This window comes from Micrasema longulum, unplaced genomic scaffold, assembly GCF_059751315.1.
Source record: "Micrasema longulum isolate JH-2025_06_02 unplaced genomic scaffold, ASM5975131v1 h1tg000280l, whole genome shotgun sequence".
In the NCBI taxonomy this organism is placed as follows: domain Eukaryota; kingdom Metazoa; phylum Arthropoda; class Insecta; order Trichoptera; family Brachycentridae; genus Micrasema; species Micrasema longulum.
In genome coordinates this window covers 685,071-706,738 of record NW_028277484.1, presented here as the reverse complement: position 1 = coordinate 706,738, position 21,668 = coordinate 685,071, and the positions used below count along the sequence as shown (strand labels likewise).

Genomic DNA, 21,668 nt, shown 5'->3' with positions numbered 1-21,668 from the left:
TATATTGAAAACATCAGCTTTTCAAAACAGCCGATTAAGGACATTTAAAAGAGCTAATTATAGACATAACTTTTGTTAGACATGTGATTCACATGAAATTTTATAAGTATAATTCTGACGTCAAATAAGCTTCTTAAACATTTTAGTAAAATTTAATTTCCAGCTCTCTTGAAAAGTTATTATTTTCAATATACGATAGTTTACGTAGCAGCCATTGATTCATTTTGTCTACAATAAACTGATACTTTTCTTAGGGTACTGTATTTTTTCTCTTAGTTTATACTGAATATGTAAAAAGCTGTCAAAGATTAACAATTTATTTCATTTTTTTCGCACATAATGATGAATAAGGCACTGAATATATACATAAACTGCATTTTGCTTATGTTCGCGCATCCATATTTCTTCAATTCTTCAATCTGTTGATTTTAGTGAAGTTAAAGAACAGTAACCTTTATTGTTGTGAAGAGATTTATCTGATCAAACTATTTCACATACTAGGCAACGCCTGCAAAATGCTGACATACACAAATATAATACCAGATAACAACACCACTTCCACATTAAAAATCAAGAAAAATACAAGACAGTAAAATATACTCTGCAATGGACACTAAAATGACCTACCGTACTTATCATTCCATTTCCGCACCTAATGGTGCGTAGACAACTGCATTGGTACACTAATTGCAGCGTATCTGGATCATTGAAGATCATTGAGAATCATGAAGGAAAGTTGATCAGTCTTATGCTTCAGGTACCAGTACAGGGACTATGAAATATTCTAGTGTGAAAACACTCTTTAAAATAAATATTTCGTATCAACTGGAAGGAGCGAGAAAAAACATATTTTTTAAAAAAAGCAGGCGAACGCGCTGACCATTATACCACAAAGCCAACAACCAACCTTACTACTTGAAAAATTTCATTGAAGATATCAACGCTTAAAAAAAGGACACGATGACTACGCTAACCATACGAGACATAACATGACTCGACTTCATAATGTGTTTATACGAGTATAACCCTAACGGGTTCTAAAAATTATAATTAAATAAAAAAATATTTATCAATTCAGGTGATAAAGGGTTAATCGTTGTTTTTCGTACGATCCTTGGCAATAAATAAAGAAGCCCTGTTAGTATAGAGGATTGGATACGATGAAAACATCTTTTTATAATACAATACCACGCAATCTCCGTGTAACACAGTTCTGGAAATGATATGACTTTCGTGTATTAGTGCTCTGTAAATCTTGTAAAAGGTCGAGTTTCCATTAAGCTCTCTTTGAAAATATTTACTTACTCTAATACTGCGACCTTACCCCTGGAGTTCAAGCCGGGTACACCCGATCTTTTAATTTCGTCTAGCTTTATGGTTACTGTCGAAAATTGAGCGGTCGGCGAAATCTTTATCGACGCCTGTAGGAGTGACCCGACCTTTCAGTTTTGAGGACATAATTTTGTATTTTTACTTAAACAACGCTCGGAAACAAAATCCATATTGGTAGCTTTTTCTTTTTTAAATTTTTAAAATTAATTATCAGATATATTTTTTATCGCTCCACCTTATTTGCACTTTTTGATGCAACTCTTGTTTTGACAGTTTCAGACTTAGCTCTGGTCCTTCGAGCCGGATCATATTATGGTGAAATGTGTAAATAGATTCACCTTTGCGTTTAAAAAATAATTTATGATAGCAGATAGTAAATTAATTCTCCAAACTGACAATTGATTATTCAGCAAACAATTTATAAAAAATGCATTCGGACCAGAGAAAATCAACATGTAATAACACTGACTGGTGTTGAGACTTCATTCTTGTCGGCAATCAGCTCACGCAATCATGGAAATCATTGATCGGGAACACTGCAGGCACACAAATTTCGTCTGGAGGCGGCGAATGATGAATAACTGCAATGGACGATGAAATATTTGCGGCGTTGTGCAAGTTTAGGTGAAATTTTAATAATTTCACGGCGAAAATAGCGGAATACTTTTGTCAATTCAAAAGCGTGCAAATATAACTAGTTAAAAAGGCAAAGAAAAGCGCGCGAGCCAAACAGTGAAGCCAAACCAAAAGTCAGGCGTAGCAACCTCACAAAACCAAAATTAGCCAGTGTCTACTTACATATAATTATTCTCGCTAAAATACATCGAAACAAATCATCGGCTCAATCAGCTTCTGTTACTCCAAAACTTTATATTTTTTATCTTCTGTTATTTTGTCTTGCATACTAAAGTTATGGTTTTAAGCGGTTGAAATTTTTTGTTCATGTTGTTCATACACACAAGTGTTAAGAATACTGTTTTTAATCTTAAATATTTTTATACCCTGTTAAAGCCGTTAAAAAAATAACACATATTATATTAAAATAACACAATAAACATTACTTAGTGTTTTTTGAGAATAAAACACCCACCGGGACAAAAATTAAGAACGCAAAATGCATTAAGATATAATACATAACATAATAGTTGAAATAAACTTACGGTAGTGGTGTAGAAACTGCATTGAAAAATGATTTTACAATATTAAATTACAATAATTCCTTTTGTATAGAATGTGAAACGACGTTAACCGTTTGCAAAATTGCATTTAATATTTATAAACATCTTTTGAGAATCAATTAAAATTTCTTCAAAAATTTCACTCATGCTTATTACCTTACGCTATTAAATATCATAGTACAAATTATGTCATAGTACAAATTATGTTTATTAGCTAACGTTTTACTTTTAACTCTGCTTTTAGATACTGTTTTAGCTTATATTTTTTTTGCCTTGCAAAATTTATGCTCCTTCGAGCAAACTTATTCATTCACCTTTAATCATAATTTATTTGGTCAACGTTAATTTTATGATAAAAACCTTAAAATTTGACTGGAGACTATTTGCTGATGACACTCTAATAATAGGTATATTAAATACGGGTAATATCTGAATACTACGCAAAACATGATAATTATTTTTGTTTTCATAAGTTGAAAACTGTATGCACTTGCTTAGTACACAGTTACAAAGATAATTTTCCTTAAAAAGCTGTCCTGTACAGTTACTATAATTGGAGTATTGAACAAACCAATGCGCAATAAGGCGACGTTATAATGTTTTTTTTTTATTATTTTGATTACAGATCTTAGTGACGGGGAACGCGAATTAAATAGTCCATCTCCTTCTCAAGCCCTGAACTACTCGTCCTTGGGCGGGGGTGGCGGTGGGTCCCTGGGGGGTGGCGTGGGTGGCCCGGGTCCGGGTCCCTTGCCAGGGGCGGGGGCCGGCCAGGGCCCCCTGCCTCCGGACTCCGTATCCTGCTCTACGGAGACACTGCTCCGAAACATCCAGGGCCTGCTGAAGGTGGCGGCAGATAACGCGAGACAGCAGGAGAGACAGATAACGTACGAGAAGGGTGAGTCTCAAACCTTTATTTTTATTTCATTGATAGGTATTACAAAAGAAATGTAGAAGCGTTTAGTTTCATATATCCCTTACAATTATATCCCTTAAATTTGAACAAATTGACCAGTTCGTAGAAACGGTAATTTCATAAGTAAGCTCCTGGTAAAAAAATTTTTAGTCGGGTTGTTATGTGTTGCGACCGCTTTATAACTTTTATTGTGTTTCTAATTTACCTTTAAATATGTTTTTTTTATCTACCAATAAATTCATGGAACTATCCAAGGCTCTTTTATTGGCCCTGTCGGATATACATGAACATGATCATAATACCACGGAAAAGTTGAAAATCAGACTCCCATTTAAAAAAAGGCGAAGTCACGAAATTCAATTTTATATGTAGCAGTAAAAACATTCTGAAATGGGAAAAAAACAATTATGAAGAAAAACAATTTGAAAATTTAAAAAAAGGGTCAAGAAATATGTGTTAAATAACTTATAAATGAAATAAATGTATATTGTTATTATTAAAACACACATAACAATATGTCTGTTTGCCCTATTTCAAGATTGATTTTTCAAAAAGAATTTCAAAGCTTTTCAAAAGTTTTGTAATAATTTCGAGCGAATTGATCATGTCTTATCAATTTAATTCCATCCAGAAAAGAGTTTACTTTCCTAGTACATATATGGACTTCTGTATTACCTTTTTTCTGCACAAATTGAGCTCTGTTGGGCAGCTTTTCTCATTCGGCAATGAGCAATGTTTCCTTTCATGTTAGCATCCCCAAGGTGATTTTAGTCCTCAAATGCGGTGTGCGGTACGAGGTGGGCAAGCCATCAATTTATGCCGTTGGAGTTAAATTACTATTAATTTAATATTCGTATGTTTTATTAAAGAAATGTTAACAATATTAATTTCAACAAACTGTCATTTTTTACTGAATTCTCTTAAAATTATTACCACTAAATGAACTTCGTAAATGTCGAATACGGAAGGGTGTATAAGAACACCTGGTCTATAAAACTTAAGAGCCAACACTACAAGTTTGTATTTTTTGATCGAATGATCGAGAAATTTATCCTTTATTAGTTGCTCATAAAATACCGCCAACAGTAAAATGGGTGGAACCAATTAAAAGTGAAATGATACAACCGTTTATAATATTGTGATACTCCGAGCAGATGAAAATTTTTACAACTAACCGATCTGCTAAGGGAAAGATTAACCAACCCACATTTCAACGTTATGTATTTTTTCACACATGCAAAAATCATTAACTTTTACCCTGCCTTATAAAAATAACCCGCATTTATTTTATTAGTAATGAAAGAATGTACAAATTATGGAAATTCAGTGATTTCCTATATTTAAATTAATTATCAACAATGTTTTGAGTATGTCTAAATGTTTTTAGACAGGCTGGATTTCCTCCCCAGGGAGATGTTTAGATCTAAATTGGTTGCAACGGAGAAGGAAAACATTTTTAAAAAGGAATATAGAAGTCTGGCATTAACAGGGCTTATGGCTTGTCATTGGCTAATTTAAGTGGCTACTTTACACACTGTGTAATATCCACCATTTTGCTTACGTTTAAACATCCACATTTCCTCAACTATTCCACCCGTTGACTTATTTGAAGTAAAAGAGCTGAAACCTTGGTAATGTTGGTGAGATTCATCTGGCTGAAACAATTCACCTACGAGGCAACGCCTGAAGACTATTTTTCAATATTTATAATTCTTATACCAATTAAATTAATCAACAATATAATACGAGTATTGAGTTAAATCAAATGTTTGCAGACAAGTTGGATTTTCTAGGGAGTTATTTATTATCATTTAAAAAATTGATTCAATCAGACCGAGTAACATTATTGAGATGTTTCCTTAAATATTTGCAGGTAACTAGTACTATATTCAACTTAAACTTTTCTTTCACTTTTTTTTTATTATTTAAAAAAAAGGAAATATTCAGATTTTTACGATTTACGCAAATATTTAAATGCTGGGGTCCATTTTCAACGAATTATAAATAACTGACTCTTAGAAAATGGGAACCAAGTGGTGGAGAAGTGTACAAGTTTGGATTTTGTCTAAGGGAAGAGACCAGTGCAGAAGACTGTTGCGAAACATTGCATGGATTTATGTATTCAAATTTACCTTTTTGCTATGCATTTTTTTAAGTATTCTTTAATAATATGCATGCTTCCACTTTCCATTATTTTGTATCCCTACTCAACACAAGGCTCTTGGTCTCATATAGTTGAGGATACGCTTTTTGTAATATGTATCTTTCTATGAAAAAAAAAATGTTAATCAATAAAAATACAAATAATATGTGCAGCAATTATATAAACATATACATTAACGTTTTTTCACGAAAATTGGGGCTTTATTTAGTACTACCTACATATTTTATTCTAAAAAATCTCTCTCTTTACTAATTCTGTGGCTTGAACCTAAAGAAGCTTATGTCAGATTTCACATTTTACTTGCCAACATTTTGTAGAGGGTCAATGTCTATTGAAAAAAATGTGTTTTTAATTACGTGTATTTTATACACTCATACATGTGTGGTAATGTTTTTAAAAAAAAATTGTTATCATAGACGTCCAACGATTCATTATAACGCCACAAAACGGTTGAATAAAATAACTAATCTATTACGATTAAAGACGTTGGCTTTTATAGATTAAATCCACAGAATTATTAAGTATTTTTAGAAACACGTATTTTACTTGTTAAAATGGGTAACATTAATTTATCTGTATTTTCATTCTGATGCAAATACATTGATCCAGTATATTGTATTAAAATATTAATAAATTAAACACAGCTTGAAATAAGTTATAACTTAGTCATAAAATAATGTGTCATATATATTCAATTCGCACCTTGATCTCGGTCATAATAATTTATCAAGCGCACACTGCTGCTTAGATAGAGAAGGATGTTATTTGTGCCATGTGGCCTCCGCTACTAATACCTTGCATCCTTACAGGTAAGCTCGAAGTCATAAAAGAAGAAATGAATAAATTGTTGCATTTTATTGTGGCATTTATCAATTGGGTCGATAACACGTGAGAGACGTGGGGTGCAGTCGCCGTAAAAATAAATTTATAATCGAAATAAATATTAACAGGCCAACATTGTAGCCTAAAAGGTCTAAGGATGCGGAGGTGCGAGATTTTACTTGTTTTTACATCAATTATCGCTGTGTAGACACCCATTTGAGCTTTGGACATATTCATATATTGTTAAACAATCATGGCGATAATCTGAACAACCGCTTTCAATATTTTATTTTGTTTCAATAAGTCCAAGTTGCAGTACAAATATAGTCTACTGACATACTCGACTCAAATTTTGCTCTTATTAAAAAATATTTATAAAATCTATAAATTAAAACACCCAATACAAATATAATAAACAATGTTTATAGACAGGCTGGATACTTTTTTATTTTAATATTTATTCATATAAAGATATATATCACAAAAAAATAATAACGTTTCCCTAATTTTTTGAGTTCAGGAGCCCTGTGTTGAGTTGAGATACAACAAAATTGAATGTGGAAGCATGCATATTATTAAAGAATGCTTCAAATAAACATAATTACATAAACATCAATAAACATCTAGACAACACGTTTAAGCAGCAGTTTCCTGCAAAATCATATCATCATCATCATGATCCATTTAGATCTAAATTACTTGCAACAGAGATGGAAAACCATTTTTAAGAAGAGAAAATTGTTGATCAAACTAACCGGTATAAGAAGTATAAAAATTGGAAAAAAAGTTTCAGCTCTTTTACTTAACAAAAATCAACAGATAGAAAAGTTGTGCAAATGTGGATGTATAAACACAGCCATAATTGTGAATATTACACAGTATGTAAAATGGCCATTTAAACCAATTTTTTAAAAGTTTTATGTCCCGTTTTAAGCCTTGTAAATGCCTAGACTTCCATCCTCCTAAAAAAATATTTTCCTCTCTGTTGCAATATTATAATTATTGCAACACCTTCGGCTACTTTAAAAAAATACGAGACAACTATCCACGCATACTAAAATTCCGCAATCTTTACATGGTTATAACTTCTTTTAAACCATCTCAGTCTAAAGAAGTCGAGAGAACGATGAAACTGGTAGTTATTTAATGAAACCAACTGGATTATTTTCACATATATGAAATTGTTGTTAGAGATATACTGGGTTTTTATTTCGGTATTAATATATTAATTTTGTGGTTTTAATAACCAAGTACGAGCTTCATCTATATACACGTTCAATTCCTTTTAATACAGTCTTGCCTTAAGCAATATTTTAACTAACCATGTTTTGAGTTTGTCCAAATTTTTCTAGACAAGGACTGGATTCAACCCCCTAATTAGTATTTAAGTTTAATATGTTTTAACAGAGATGGAGAATTTCTTTTAAATTCTTTGTGAATCCGTTTGTTTAATCAACAATAAAAAAAATGATGTTCAAATATGGGCAGAATAGTGAAAATTAACCGACCAGTTTCTTTTATATAACCGGCATTGGAAATTGTACTGAATTAATTAATACTTCGGCAACTACTATGAATATTATCACTAGGCGTATTCATGTAAACCTAAACACATAAGAGAAAAATTATATCACATATTTATAATTATGAGATAATTTTCATTTAAATATATTTATCATCACGATCTCCGAAAACGACAAAAAATTGATACAAATATATAAAAACATTAACTTGTGAGTAATCTAATTAGATCACTAAGCAAAAAACACATGTAATATTAATAAGATGATAGCAGACAGTGACTATCAGGGTATCATTTCTCAACCTCATGTTACTTAATGTAACCTCTATTTACCACACATTGATTCAAATGAATTTTTCAAACAGTATGCTAAAGATTAATCAGTGTGTATAGTGGCAACTAAAACCGGCCAAGGACTGTTATAAGCCCAGTAAGTGCCTAGACATCCATATTCTCTAATCTAAAATGTTCTTCATCTCTGTTGCAATAACTGAATGAATTATTCTGTATACTATTGTTACCCGGTGACATCTGTATTTTTATATGTATACATTTTTATCAAATGTACTTGTTGGTCAGTTGAATGTATTGTTTTATTCTCAAAGCGCTACCGCTGTAGAGCCGCCCATACGGACAAAAAATAATTCTAGGATTATCAATCACGAAGTTAGGTATGATTTACAGTAAAACAATGGGTCGTAGGTACTCGATAATTACAAGCGCAACGACAAAACCTTCCGTTACAAGTTTGTTCTTAAACCAAAAACCAAACCTAAAATTGGCAACGCTTTTGTTTTATGCAATAAAGCAAAATGCTGTTTCTAAGATTTTGGCATTTTAAATCCGAGGTTATATTAATATAAATACTTGTATACATTTGTCATTTGTCAAGGATATATTTTCAACACCATATACTTGGTACTTAATCTTTTGCTGAAAAATCAACTTCTCTGGTGGATGTTTATATAAAACAACTAATAGAAAGTTAAATAAATTTCTAAAATTCATCCTACCTTATTGATTATCTCAAAAAGTTTAATGTATCTAAAACTAACATAATATATTTCACTAGGATAAATTAAATACATTTTATTCATGACAAAATTACGTTATTATCTATTTTACTATTAAAGGTCGATATATGCAAATGGAAATGCCATAAATTATGAAGCATTTGAAAAATTCGCTTGTAATAAACTAGTGTGAATTACATATCAAACATGATGGATATAATTTAATACCTTTTTATTGGCCTCTTGATTGGGTTTTGCATAAGGGAATAATATTTTAATGACCAAAAGGTTTATTTTATCCGATTCTTGTTCAATAAAACTACATAGTTGCACTTGACTCGAGCTTAAATTGAAAACTTACAAACGTTTTCAGTTAATGCTTTTTCCAATATTTTATTAGACTGTCGATTATAAATCTTTGCTTATAGGTCTTCGGGTTAAGTAATATATTCTTTAATAGTTAATGTATTCAAAGTCCACGCAACATATGTTCGCAATTAATTAAACATTCAATGAAATACTTAATAAAATACTAAAAAACAACCAGTAATACTTCATATTTTATACACAGACCTGTATTCTTCATTCTACACCGGGACACAGACAAAAATGAAAAATACACCGTCATCATGGTAAATTAGTAAAAAGTTGCGAAAATTAGTTTTTTTTACATTTAAATTGTTATTATTATATTATACAATAAACATGTTACAAAATATTTATTTAATTAATAATTATTTTTTACCCATAATATTATAACAATTATTCATTCGAATACTCACTCGTTATTTATTAGAAAAATAATGGATTTATTTGAAAACATATTATTAAATTTATCTTTGTTTCCTGGAATACGCGATTTTTTATTTCTTTATTTAACATGTTAGACATAATTTTAAATTGTACATTGGTGGATTTATTGCCGAATGGCGACTTCTTCCAACCAACTGATAATGATGATTTCACTAAATAGAGGTTTTATTCAATAATTTAAGTTTTTTTTTTTTTTTATTGCTCAAAAAACTTATATTTTTAAAGTACTAATGTTGTATTAGTTTTTTATTATTTAGTTATTCTCAACTATACTGTGTTATATTTATATTTATTACTTAAGATTTTCTCATGGTTATTGCTATCTTTTATTTAGAAATGTTATGTTTCTTTTCAACTTTTTGTTTTTTGTATGATATGTTTACTAAATTTTTTAGTTTTAATTATTCTACTATTTCATACCATATACTACATGAAAATTGTACTCTGCTGTGATTATTATTGTAAAGTTTTATTTTTTTTGGTTAAAGGTTGTTTGATGTATAAATAAATAAATAAATCATATTTACTCCATTTCACTATCTCTTATAGCTTACATTTTCTAGATTATAAAAATTCAGTAAACCGCATTTTAACCACCTTTCATCATTAAAAACCTTCCAGGTATAAAAAAAATATGAAAAATAAAAAGTAACTAGTGTTATTCATTAAAAATACATCAATGAATTATGTTGTATACATAAACCCCCAAAACACAAACGTCTGAGTTTTTCTTGGTCTGCAACCTTTTTTGATTTTTTAAAATGATGTTTTTTTAGGTTATTTACTTTTGCCTGAACGGTGACGATACGATCTATAAATGTTTGTACATTCCTAGTGTCTTGTTTAAGATAACTTGTATAATGTTGCGTTCATCAATAAAATTGTTATTATGACCATTTATCCCAGGCATTGCGATGAGGCAAACGAGACAAGAGAATATTCCAAGGAGTGTAGCATCGCAATAGAAGAACAAATAACGCTAAACTTAATTTCTAGTCTCTCGTCGAAGCACGCTCTGCCAGTCGTCGTGGTAGGTTCAAGATGAGAGACGATAGATGCTGGGAACTTGAACAATGGAGTATTTAGTTAGTGATCTCTCCAACGTCATTTTGAATTCGCAGATTCGTAATTGAACAACAAGTAATATGGCAGTTTAATAAATGCAAGTTGCCCTCGAGAAATCTATCATTATTGCTGGACTCAAGGTAACCAACATTAATTTCGTTCAGACATTTTAGCTCTTTGCATTGATTGTAGATATCTCCGCAAACAAAGGCGTGCGAAAACTTTCCAGATAATTGATTTACAAAAAAAAAATGGTACGGAAAGCTCGGGTAGATAAAAAAACTCCTAAAAAACTTCATAGACATGAATTATAATGATTTTATATGTAAAGAATACTAGATTTGATATAAGTTAAGAAGTCAATTTACATGAATTATTTATGTTAGAGTACAAATAAAGTAAACTTTATACACTCGTTAGGAAAATAAGTGCATACAGTAGTTTTATATTAAATGTAAACATTCTGTTCTAAATAGAATAGTACGCTTTGATTATTATTGTCATCAAACAAAATAATAAAATAATATACAAATATTTTATAACAGAGATGAAAAATATTTCGGAGAAGGGATAAAAGAAATCTAGGTATTCACAGAGCTTATGACCTGTCATTAACAGCTCTCTAGGGGGTTAAATCCAGTCCTTGTCTACAAAAATTTGGACAAATTCGAAACATTGTTGAAAAATAATATACTTGCTAATAAAAAAGATCTGTGCGTGAAGACAATTTAAAAACAAAGAGTTCAAAGAGTGAACAGGGAAAAGTTTTTAATATTTCGTTTACACTACTGAATGAGTTTTTTTTTTTAATAACAGTTTTTGAATAATTTTTACATTCTAAAAACAAATCATATTACATGGTTTCCTAAAAATAAGCGGCTATTGTGTTAGTTAAAAACAAATATATGACCATTGCATAGGTTGGATTTGAATAAAGGCTTTTTGTGTTCCTTTTATTCATTAAATGTTTATCTGATTTATTTAATTCATATTTGTTTTGTTAAAAACAAAAAAAATGTATTTATTACCTACGCAGTCTTTGCTAAGCTTCGTTTAAGCCATTATGTATATTAAATTTCACCGAAATTCACCTTAATCACTATGTATCTCATTTTTTTTAATGTTTCACGTAAAATGAGTCTCATATAATAAAATAACTGTCATGAATAATTACAAAATTGATTTAATAAAAATTACCTTTTAACTAGATAAATATGGCGCGCCCCTGTTTATGTATCGGCTACCCATTCATTTAGCCATAGTTCATTATAATCGCTGATAAATTGCGGAGTTTCCTTAATGCGTGTTAAGTTAACTTTGAATTATTAATTCTTTACAAAAAAAAAACAATAATTTCAATTTCCAATAAAGTACGATACTATGTTTAAAAGAACTCATTTTCTGAAAAACAAGGTGGGTAATATTATAAAAAAATACGTCGACAACCACAAGACTAAATATTCCAAACATCGCAATTTTGGAATCTACGGAACATTAATTTGTGAAGATTAATAAAAAAAAATATAAATTCAGCAAATGATTGCGTCATTTCATATTTCCTTTTTAAAAAGAAAAAAAAGTTGGAGGAATAAAATCATATAAGCACAGAATTATTATATTTTAGTCTTGTACCTACGCGTCTGTGTCCGGGCGGATAAAAATACAGTCAGTGTGTAAAATAGAACTTGAAGCCTAAACGAGTGTTTTTGAATGATGAGCAATATCAGATAAAAATCCTAAAACAAAATAAAATATTAAAGGTCGATGAAATACAGTCGAGTTAAATTATAATTTTTACTACTTATTAGTAGCATAAAAAATATTTTTTTAAATTTATAATTTTAAATTCAATTTAACAAAGCAAGTTTAGTGCCTTTATAAGTAAAGATAAAACAACAATTTGACACAACAAAAACCTTTTCTTACACAAACAAAGTAAATATATAATAACGCTTTCAAGAATGCAGGAAGTGCTAAATCTAGAACTAAGGGAGATAAGTTCTTTAGCATCACATGCTACGTTGACGATGCAGCCATAATGGCAGTGGCAATTCCTGATGATTAGAGCATATCTTTCTCAGTTAGTAAAACAGTAAGTTTTCCTTTATTAATATCGAGCCACAGCGCCCTTACTCCGAAGTGAAGGAACAAACAAGTAAAACCTTGGCAGCATCTGGATGCCTAAAAAATGTTTTGGTTTGGTCAACGATTTCTTTTTTCTGGAAATGTCTGCGCACAAAGCGACAAAAATAATTTTTCTCCTTCAAAACAGAAAAAAACCTTATTTCAGTGATAAATTTTACCCCATCCATAGAAATTTAAACAATTTTATCGACCTTAATATAATGACAGCATTAAACGCATGGAAATTTTAACTCGATAAAATATCTTCGCCATGCGTTGTGCATTTTAGTACCAACAATCCTGAAAGTTCTTCTTTGGGACACGTAGATGAATTAAATCTAACAAAGGGTGAAACTTGGGCTGTGTGAGTCGCGCTCGAGAGGCTAAAGAGCTGTATGTGACTTGCGAGTCGTGGTTTGCCGACTTCTGATCTAAAGGTCAGGTTAGCTTTGGTTCTATACCAAATTATTGCTTTTTATATTGCGTTCAAATGTTTTATAAACCTAGGTTAATATGTTAGTGCCTGTCGGCAAACCAAGTAAACACATACTTTTTGCTCTTATAAGCATGAATAATTGCACGATTTATATAAAAAACTTATTGTTACGCACACACAAGACAAGGTTTATTAAATATTTGAATTTACTGTAAAGTGTGATAATAACTTGCAGATAGGAAAAATAAACAAGCAGGCTACGGACTTTAGGATTTCAAATTATTGATGCAATTTATTCATTAGTGTTGTGTACTTATAATATTTGTTCTCGATTCTCGATTCCTTCGCCGTTTTCATTTTTCCATATTGCTTTTTCGAATGTTCCACATTCGCAATAATAGCGCGCGTCAGTCCTCGCTACACGACCGCGCTGCGGCCCAGCTCGTGCAAAACCCGTGGAAATCATGAAAATAAATAACATCGCGATATCAATTAAACAATTATCCTGTCCAGTACAAATCGTACGTAATCACAGGTTATAAGGGTCATAACTCAAACGGGCGGCCGGTCTCCGCCAAACCGAAACGTCAAAAATCTTGGTCTAGCGTCACGGCGCGTCCGCCATTTTGGCTTCGGAAGAAGAGAAACAAACTCGAGACTCGTTTCAATGACATGTTTCGCGGATGATGCACTCCCCACCTCTCAATTTCCCCCCACCGTCATCACGTTTGTAATCCTGGCTCATGGTTACGAAGAGATGGTAAAAAAATAACCGATGTTGGTCGATATAGGCAACTAGAATTATCCAGCAACAATATTTTGAGCGATTTCATACTCATGTCGTGTGGTAATGACTGAAACTATATTACTTAAAATCACCATTTTTGAGTTAACTACAAAAACACTTATACGTATTCTCTTCCATGAATGACAAAAATAGAAAAGTTGTGATGCATTCACATCAAGCATGCTTTAAGTGGTTAAGTAAAAAATGCTGAAAAAAAAATTTTCAAATTGCCTAGTTGTAGTAATTACCTACCCTACGATATATCAAAAAGTTTGTTATTTTAAGCGACAATATAAAAGTTTTTTATTTTTATTCACAGATCATTACTATTTTAGTTTTCACTTAACACGCCATGCTACATTCACCATTTTTATTTTTCTATACTTTGTAAATTGTTAAGTAAATAAAATGGTATTGTTATCTTTTATAAATTCTTATAAAATCAGCTTGCAAAACATAGTCCTAAGCTCATAAAAGACAGCGATAAAAAAACCCCCCTGCAAAGAATGCTGTAATATCGTGTTACATTGAGCAAAATCCGAGATATTTTTTAATATAAATTTACCTAAATATGTATATATATACTATTTAAAAATCTATTTTCCATAATTCATAAAAAAATATCACACAATTTTGGCCCGTTATAGCAAAATTCGACTTAATTATTTTAAAAAATAAGAAATTTATATCAAGTCTTATATTCTATGTAGAATCATGTGACATCATAGGCACACAAAATATAAACAAATGAAAAATAAATTGACACAGCATGTAGAATGATCATAATAACAGTAATCCAATGCCAGCTAGCTAATGATCATAAGCTTTATAAATGCTTCGACCTTCGTTCTCTACACAAAAATTGTCTGTATCTGAATTTTTTCTTTATTCAATATTTTCAATGAAAATTTTGCTTTACTTTAGCGGTAACCTAGAAATGCGTATTAACATTTCCGTAAGGGGAATTTTTTATATCGACAAAAATCGATAGATTTCTTACCACTGACTGTAACGCGGGTCCTGTTCCCCGGACCAAATCGGCAATTGCACTTTAGCTTTGATATTTCGATAGAGCGTTTACCCGCGCATTTATTGAATGCCGAGTTGAGCGATCATTTAGCCCACGACTAAGAAACGATTATTTTCAATGAGAGGATCGAACCATATTTCAACCAACAAATCAAATAAATTATTGACACGGCTGTTTGTTAACTGCCGGAAGACCCCCTCGAGTTATTTCTCGACCGGAATAAATGAAAAACCTACATTTACTACTTAAAGCTTCTTTACAATCAATTTCTTGTGATCTCTCTCAAAAACCTTATATTACTCATCACGCAAATCATGGACGAGTTCTGCGGGAAAATAATTTAGCTAGGATAAAACACAGCTGACCCACCGCAAATACTCCCGGTAACAAACTTACTGGATGACAAAGTGTCGAGAGACATAAACTGGCATTAGGAATGAAAGAGAAACAGAGACGAGGGAAGAAGTTTAATAATCAAGGCCAGGGCTGGTATTCCAAACGCTCTCGTGGCCGTATTATCTCGTGTATTTACATACAAAATAGAGTGTGGTTCAAAATAGCACATCAGAAATAGGTTAGCGTTAAGGATGATTTTAAATTCAGTTAAAATGCATCAAACAAGCAAGAATTACTTTAAACAAAACATCATAGAAACCGTACAGCACGCATTGATTTCAATATATTTTTATCTTAATTATTTGTTTATCTGTTCAAATAGTTTGAAAACAGAAATTTTCGGAGACTAGAAATTGCGCTAAACCAATTTTAGTCATGTAAACGTTATTCATACTTATTAAATTAGCAAAGAAAAATAATTACATGCTCAAAAAATTTATAAGATACTTTAGTGATGAGAAATAAACATATCTAGATAAAAGTACTCTTACTTAAAAGACAGATCGAAATATTCATAATTTCGTGCTAGCTCGCTTATTCATTTGTATTTTTTACAAAGATGAAAAAACTAAACAAAGCAAAACACATCATTAAATTTCTATTAGTTATATACAAAAAAATGTTCCAAACTTATTTAGGGACAGGCAAAATAAAATTATTTTTATAGATGTTTTTACCAGTGTATAATATTTATTTATTTATTTATTAACGGCCGTACCCAATTTGTACAAATTGAAAAGAACATGCCCGCTAATAAATAACATATATTTACAAAGACGTTGCGAAAAACATTGATATCTTTGGATACTCATCGGTCTCGCTTTTCTTTATGTATACAAACGTATTCTCGTATTTATTCCTGGATTATGTCACTAAAGAAATGCTTTTTACATAATATAGATATTTACCATTGGCGTGTCCTTATTTTTTCGTTTTTCTGATAAATTGTTTATTATGGGACACAGAACCATCCAAAAACACATAAAAGCGTTTAGTTTTGTCTGCTGTTCGGACGTACCTAGAAAATTTTATTTGAATAGTCTTTCTAATAAAAATAACAAAATCAGTTCAGCTTTGAGGTTCAGAAAACTGGACAAAGAAACGTCGATTTTATCTAGACACAATAGGTCCGACGTGCGGTTCTCTTTTTTGCACATTATCAAGTAGCCATTTGCGAGAGAGTGAGAGAAACAATGTTCAAATACCTGTTTATCAAAATTGTATAGCACTGCATATCCTTTTAAGAGTTATTACGAAGAGTGTTTTCCAATTATTGTTACCCTAGATATTTTTTTTCATATTATGTACCTTCATAGTATAGTGTAGATTTTTAGTCCTTTTTTGTTTCTATGAATACCTATAATATGTCCATATACCTATTATTTATATTCTCAAACTGAACAGTTTGGGTAGGTAGGAAGAAATTGCCTTGTATGTATTATACATAAAATGCATATTTATATAAAGTGATAAATATATAAAAACCTGCCTTTGACTTTCGTGTTGTTCATATTTGAAAAGAATCTCAGTATTTTTTGGGCATATTAAATTGAATATTTGTTTAGCATATTTGTTTAAAATCTTTATTATTATAAGTCGCATGTTGTGGACCGTTATAAAGAATCACTTGCACAGTTATTTTTTTTGTGTGGGTCAATAAATAAATAAAATATTTTTTAATTCAAGTATTATAAAAATAAACTGACGAATTCAATATTACATTTTTGGTAAAAGTTTAAATCTCGGTTCTTGAATTGTAAGGTTGTCGCGATATGGAGAATGGATTCTAGTAGATCAAACGGTCACCCTATAATGAGACTACTTCAAATTCCGATACCGAAATTTTGGGCCATATTTAGTTTAATTGCGATTCGATAGATTATCAAACATCAAACCCATCAGTACACTTTGACGGTGATGTGATTTAGAATATTGTTATTTAACCCATTATCCTAATTCGACAAAGGTGAGACAGGGACAAAAATATCCCCGGAGATCGCCGAAGTATTAGGCGAGAGAGAGAAAGAGGAATACCGGTTAGTATACCCTAGGGTTAGACAGTAGACATCGATACCTTAGGTTAAAAGTGGATTTACCATATCGTTACCTTACGTTGACAAGGTTCAATAATGATTATCATCACCATATTACCCCTTTCCGTACCCAATAGTGCATTGGGCACTCTATTGAAAAAACAAATCGAGTCAAGATTCTTTCCATAGGAGACATTCACCACTATCGTAAACAATCACAAAACAAAATTCTGATGTCATCAAAGTTTACTACTAAATTCTTCCAACAAATAGCTTTCAATCATTTAAACAGTTTAATCAATTTCCGCAATGATATAAATTACCAATTTCGAAATATAAGAACATTAAATGTGAATAAAAAAAAAACGATTTTTCGTGAAGTATTATGTATCTTTTTTGGGTGATACCGTGTATGTTGGATTTGATCCGACGTTTCGGCTACCATTGCAGGAGCCATCTTCAGGGAAAACTGTGTGTTTTATAGAGAATGGTAGCCGAAACGTCGGATCAAATCCAACATACACGGTATCACCCAAAAAAGATACATAATATTGATAACAGTGACCGTGAAAACCTTCGCACCTATTTCGTGAAGTACTTCGAATAAATAATATTGCTTCTTTTTTAAATTGTTTTCATTGGAATTTTATTATTTTTTCTTTCACTTTTTTTTCTGGATTTTTATTATGTTGCATCACATGTCATTATATTTGAATCTAATTAATTTTACAACGTGTTTTTTTTCGTCATTTATTATGGATTGACACGGGCATAGCCTAAAAAGTCTTAAAAGGTTAACTTATATTTAAATGGGTGCAATTTTGAATAAATAAATACATTAATTAATTAATCCGGAAAATTGATTTATATATATATTTTTTTTATACCTTAAACGCCCATTGGGCTTTTACAACACAAATTTGTTTTTATTAAACATAAAACATAATAAATAATAAAGTTTATAAACAACACTAGGTAGCAGTTATACGAGTACTGAGGATAAAAAAATAAGTTGATAAAAACATGTTTACTCTTGTGTGGCTGTGATGTCACACAAGTCAACATAGGACACAAGACTTGATATATCTCTCTTATTTTTTTGAGTGATGAATTCGTATTTTTTGTAATCTTCAAATGGACATTTTCACACCCGATTCGGAAAGTAAAATTTGTATAACTATGCTAAATGTTTATTCAAAAAATATTTATCCTTGCTGCGCGAAGAATGAATGTCCGCTAATTCAGCAACACATCTATACATATACCTTATACAAGAGAGAGCACGAAGATAAAAGTCATAACAGGAAAGACAGAGACGCTGTTCTGGGGCCGGTGTCGTCTAAAACAGATTTAGCCTTTAGTTGGTTAATGACAATGATAGGGGGCGCACGCGCGTAACATGAGCGGCGTTTTTGTGATTTTTAACTTACTTGCTATAACGGGGCTAAATTATATGTTTATTCACATAAGTTATGGAAAACGAATTATTAAACAGTATGTTTCCATTTTTTTCATTTTTCTTCAAATGTCTGAACTTCAGAATATTTCGTCTTTTACTAGTGGTAACACGATGTTACATCACCGCGTGCAAAGGGATTATTTACCACAGTCTTTTAAAAGTTAAAGAAGTTATAGTAGAAGTAATTCAAACGTTCGTAATTTACTTGTTACAATGTGTAATTTAATATATCTGACATAGAAAAGTTATTTCCTCACTGAAATAATTTAGTAGCACTATGGATATGTAATTTTTTATACTTCTATAGTACTAAACTAAAAAAAAGTAGTATGGTGATTTTTATTTTGCTTTATTTCATTAAAGTTTAAATCTTACTTAGCAGCCCCCGTGGTGGAGGGGTTAAGACTATTGACTCACACGAAAGGTTTCGGGTTTGATTCCAGATGAGAACATAATAATTTAATATAATTTTTCTCAAGCCTAGGTGTAATGTGATGTAATTCACCACCGTAGTTGGGCTTCCTGGGGGTGGTATTCTGAATGCAAAAGCGCGTGTAGAAAACGCATTTTTAACGCGTATTTACATACTAAATACACGCTAACAGAGCGATCTCTTTGCGCGCAATACCGTTCAAAATACCAGCCCTGGCATGTTGGGGTGTAAAAAAAACTTACGTTTTCAGAGTGCCTGCGAAGTATTTACGTGTTGAAACACCTTAAAATATGTATTTCAAGTCTACCCAGGAATTGAACCTAGGACATTAAGCATGGTAGGCGATTGCACTAACTACTAAACAGAGATGCAACAAATATTATAGAATGGTGCCAAAAAGCAATGGCGTGGTTAATTTCCTCTGAACTAATAAAATGAAAGCATCCATTAGAAAAATAACCGTTTTTAAGTATTTTTTTCTAATATTTGTGATTGCAGATTAAACCTTTTAAATGATTTATGTTGTTTACTCAATAAGTTTGTTTTATTACACTTAAGTCTTTTGTTAACCTTAGAAGAATATTTTTTTGTATTGCATTTAAAAAAAGGTGTTTTTTAAGATGTAATTTTGGGTAAAGATAATAAAAAAATCCCAACATCATAAAAAAAAAATATTAAAAAAATATGATCATGTAAGTTTACATTAATTAAGAAATGCTTTATTGAATTTGATATTTAGTATGAATAACAACGTTTTTGTTACACATTTATTTTTTTTTCAGATTCGTGATTTTTGTCGCATTTGTAAATTTAATATTATAATTGACTGAGAAAATTAAATATAAAACTTTGCAAAGCTCCAGAAATTACAAACACGCGCAGTCAAAATTTCAACTGACATAAATCATAGATGAAAGGTAGATTATATTTTTGTTTTCATTAAAATCCACAGATAAACTCTCTAAATTCTTACGAGGATTAAAAAAATAGTCGACTATATATGGTTTTGAATAATTATACCTAAATATTTGGTATGATGAAAATTTCCAACATTTAAGGAATAAAGTGTTGATTACAACCTTATCAATGTACGCTTATACCGTGTATGGGGCAGAACAAGAAGTGGCGTATGAGAGTAAGTTTACACGATAGAGATTTTTAGTAACATTTTATTCCGCAAAATCTCACTCGTATTTTTTTATTTTTAAATTGACAAATATATATTTGCTGTGATAAAAATGATTTACCCAAAAATTTCCCTTTTTAGGGTCACTTTTAACTAATTGTTAATAACTCACTGTTAAAAAATAGAAATCAGGTTATGGTAGAGTGGGGTTTGAACCTCGGACTTTTGATCCACGACACTAGGGACCACAGCCCGGTTTTTTTAATTCTAGGTATAGATTTATTACCTTGTGTATGTATCGACAGAGATGTTTATTTACTGCAAAATTAGTTTTTGATAAGACTTTGTAATAAACCTATCTAAAATTGAGATGATAATAAAATATCAGAACAAAATCTGAAATACTTCATTTTTTATATGCATATGAATCAAATTTAAACCAATTCAACTGTGTTTTATGGCTATCTGTTATTTGAATGTTTAATTAAGTTTTACAATAGGGTAAATTTTTTGTAGTTTTTAATAAATAACATATGTTTGAAATGTATATTTTGAGTTTTTCTATATTTTTGTACACAAGTACTAGATTTAACCCCCTGGGAGTTGTTAAGATGAACATATTAATGTATATAGTGTATTTTTGAGTAAGGAAAATGGAAAAATCGGATTAACAAGGCTTATGACCTTCATTTGCTGGTTTAAACGGTTACTTTACACACTGTAAAATTCACCATTTAACCTGCATAGGCAGAATGGTAAATGTTACATAGTATGTAAGTGGCCACATAAACCAGTCAAAGACTGTTCATAAGCCCTGTAAAAACCTAGACTTCCATGTTTCCTTGAAATGTTTTCCACCCTTGTTGTCAATAGTTAATTAACAAGTAAAATTTAAGTTTTCGTAGTTATTAAAGTATCTATTTATTATAACAGTTTTCAAAAATGCTGACATACCGCACAAATATGATACCAGACAATAACAATACTATGACATTAAAAAAGTAAAAAGAAACGTAGGA

General features: G+C 30.8%; 1 protein-coding gene across 7 annotated transcripts in view; it reads left to right on the top strand.

Moving 5' to 3' along the window:
* dac (dachshund family transcription factor) overlaps positions 1-21,668 on the top strand; it is a 377,714-nt gene that overhangs the window by 236,903 nt on the left and 119,143 nt on the right. For all 7 annotated transcript variants that reach the window (XM_088224353.1, XM_088224357.1, XM_088224355.1 and 4 more), the window contains one exon: positions 3,136-3,408. In XM_088224353.1, the coding sequence (XP_088080479.1) occupies positions 3,136-3,408 (273 nt within the window). The remainder of the gene's footprint in view (positions 1-3,135; positions 3,409-21,668) is intronic.